This window comes from Mandrillus leucophaeus, unplaced genomic scaffold (genome assembly GCF_000951045.1).
Source record: "Mandrillus leucophaeus isolate KB7577 unplaced genomic scaffold, Mleu.le_1.0 Scaffold2121, whole genome shotgun sequence".
Lineage (NCBI taxonomy): Eukaryota > Metazoa > Chordata > Mammalia > Primates > Cercopithecidae > Mandrillus > Mandrillus leucophaeus.
Genome location: NW_012102168.1, coordinates 53,813 through 55,567, shown reverse-complemented (window position 1 = coordinate 55,567; position 1,755 = coordinate 53,813). Strand labels below are relative to the sequence as shown.

Genomic DNA, 1,755 nt, shown 5'->3' with positions numbered 1-1,755 from the left:
TCATGCAGTCAGCCCCTGGAAAAAGATAAGAAATAGTTGGATGAACAGACAAGTATGAATGAAGAATTTTTCACTGTAGGTGGAACTTTAGTAGGGCTTATGAAGTAGATGGAACAAGTCACTACAGTGGGTGAAAAGGAAGAAATAAAGGAGAAAATAAATACATTAAGGAAGCGAAATCCTACACCTTAGAGAGGGAGCATAGATGGTCAAGGTTGAATCTAGGTCTTTAATGTTATTGAGTAACACAATATAATTAAATAGAAATGTTATGATCCCTAACCTCAGATCCATGAGTTTCTTTTTGACTTAAATTGTCTTTCAGGCAGACTGACTGTCACTCATCATGAGCTGTGCCTCTAATGCTTCACACTCTCCAGTTTTCTTGCTCCTCGGGTTCTCAAGAACTAATATCTCCCACACTCTCCTCTTCTTCCTGTTCCTGGCTGTTTACCTGGCCACCATATTGGGGAATGTGACACTAGTGCTGCTCATCTCCTGGGACTCCAGACTCCACTCACCGATGTATTATCTGCTTCGTGGCCTCTCTGTGATAGCCATGGGGCTATCCACAGTCACATTGCCCCAGTTGCTGGCCCATCTGGTCTCTGATTACCCAACCATTCCTGCTGCCCGCTGCTTGGTTCAGTTCTTTTTTTTCTATGCATTTGGGGTTACAGATACGCTTGTCATTGCTGTCATGGCTCTGGATCGCTATGTGGCCATTTGCGACTCCCTGCACTATATTTTGGTAATGAATCACCAACGGTGTGCCTGCTTACTAGCATTGAGCTGGGTAGTGTCCATACTGCACACCATGTTGCATGTGGGACTCATCCTGCCTCTTTGCTGGACTCGGAATGCTGGGAGCAATGTTAACCTTCCTCACTTCTTTTGTGACCACCGGCCACTTCTGCGAGCCTCTTGTTCTGACACACATTCTAATGAGCTGGCCATATTCTTTGAGGGTGGCTTCCTTATGCTGGGCCCCTGTGCCCTCATCGTACCGTCTTATGTCCGAATTGGGGCCACTATTCTACGTTTGCCTTCAGCTGCTGGTCGCCACCAAGCAGTCTCCACCTGTGGATCCCACCTCACCATGGTTGGTTTCCTCTATGGCACCATCATTTTGGTCTACTTCCAACCTCCCTCCCAGAACTCTCAGCATCAGGATATGGTGGCTTCAGTAATGTATACTGCTATTACACCTTTGGCCAACCCTTTTGTGTATAGCCTCCGCAATAAGGATGTCAAGGGTGCATTCCACAGGTTGCTTGAATGGGGGAAGGTAGACCCCTGATTAGCCTGCTGTGGGCCATATTGAATAGGCGAGAAAAGTTATGGGCATATTATAAGCAGAGTTGGTTTGGGGGAGATCAGAGGGAGGAATATCAGAGGGAGGGAGGGCCTAGATAACTTAAGGAACTCTAGATTTGCTTCTTGTCAATGTTTTGCTTTGATAGAGCCATAAACATTGTATATTCATAGACACATAACATCAGGGCTTCTTTATCAGCATACCTCTGGACACCCTCCATCAGTCCTTTTATTTTATCAAAATGGATGAAAATGAATTACCAAGTCTGAGTGGTTTTAATTTTAGAGTTCTGAGGGAATATGAGGATAGGATTGTGAAACTATGAACTAAAGGAAGGGCAGTAGAGTTAATCATCGTCACATTTAGGTTGGTGTGCGTTCTTGTGGGAGTGTGTTTGTGTATATCAGAAAGTAAGGGAAGACAGCAGTTTAGACAAA

At 44.8% G+C, this 1,755-nt stretch overlaps 1 protein-coding gene across 1 annotated transcript; it reads left to right on the top strand.

The window, feature by feature from the left end:
• Window positions 1-311: 311 nt before the first annotated feature.
• LOC105539991 (olfactory receptor 1B1) lies at window positions 312-1,300 on the top strand. The gene has a single exon (XM_011980465.1). The coding sequence runs from the start codon at window positions 347-349 to the stop codon at window positions 1,298-1,300; it is 954 nt and encodes a 317-aa protein (XP_011835855.1). The 5' UTR covers window positions 312-346.
• The last annotated feature ends 455 nt before the right edge of the window (window positions 1,301-1,755 follow it).

Coding starts and splice junctions, on each gene's coding strand:
- LOC105539991 (XM_011980465.1), top strand. CDS start 347: ATGAGCTGTGCCTCTAATGCTTCACACTCTCCAGTTTTCTTGCTCCTC.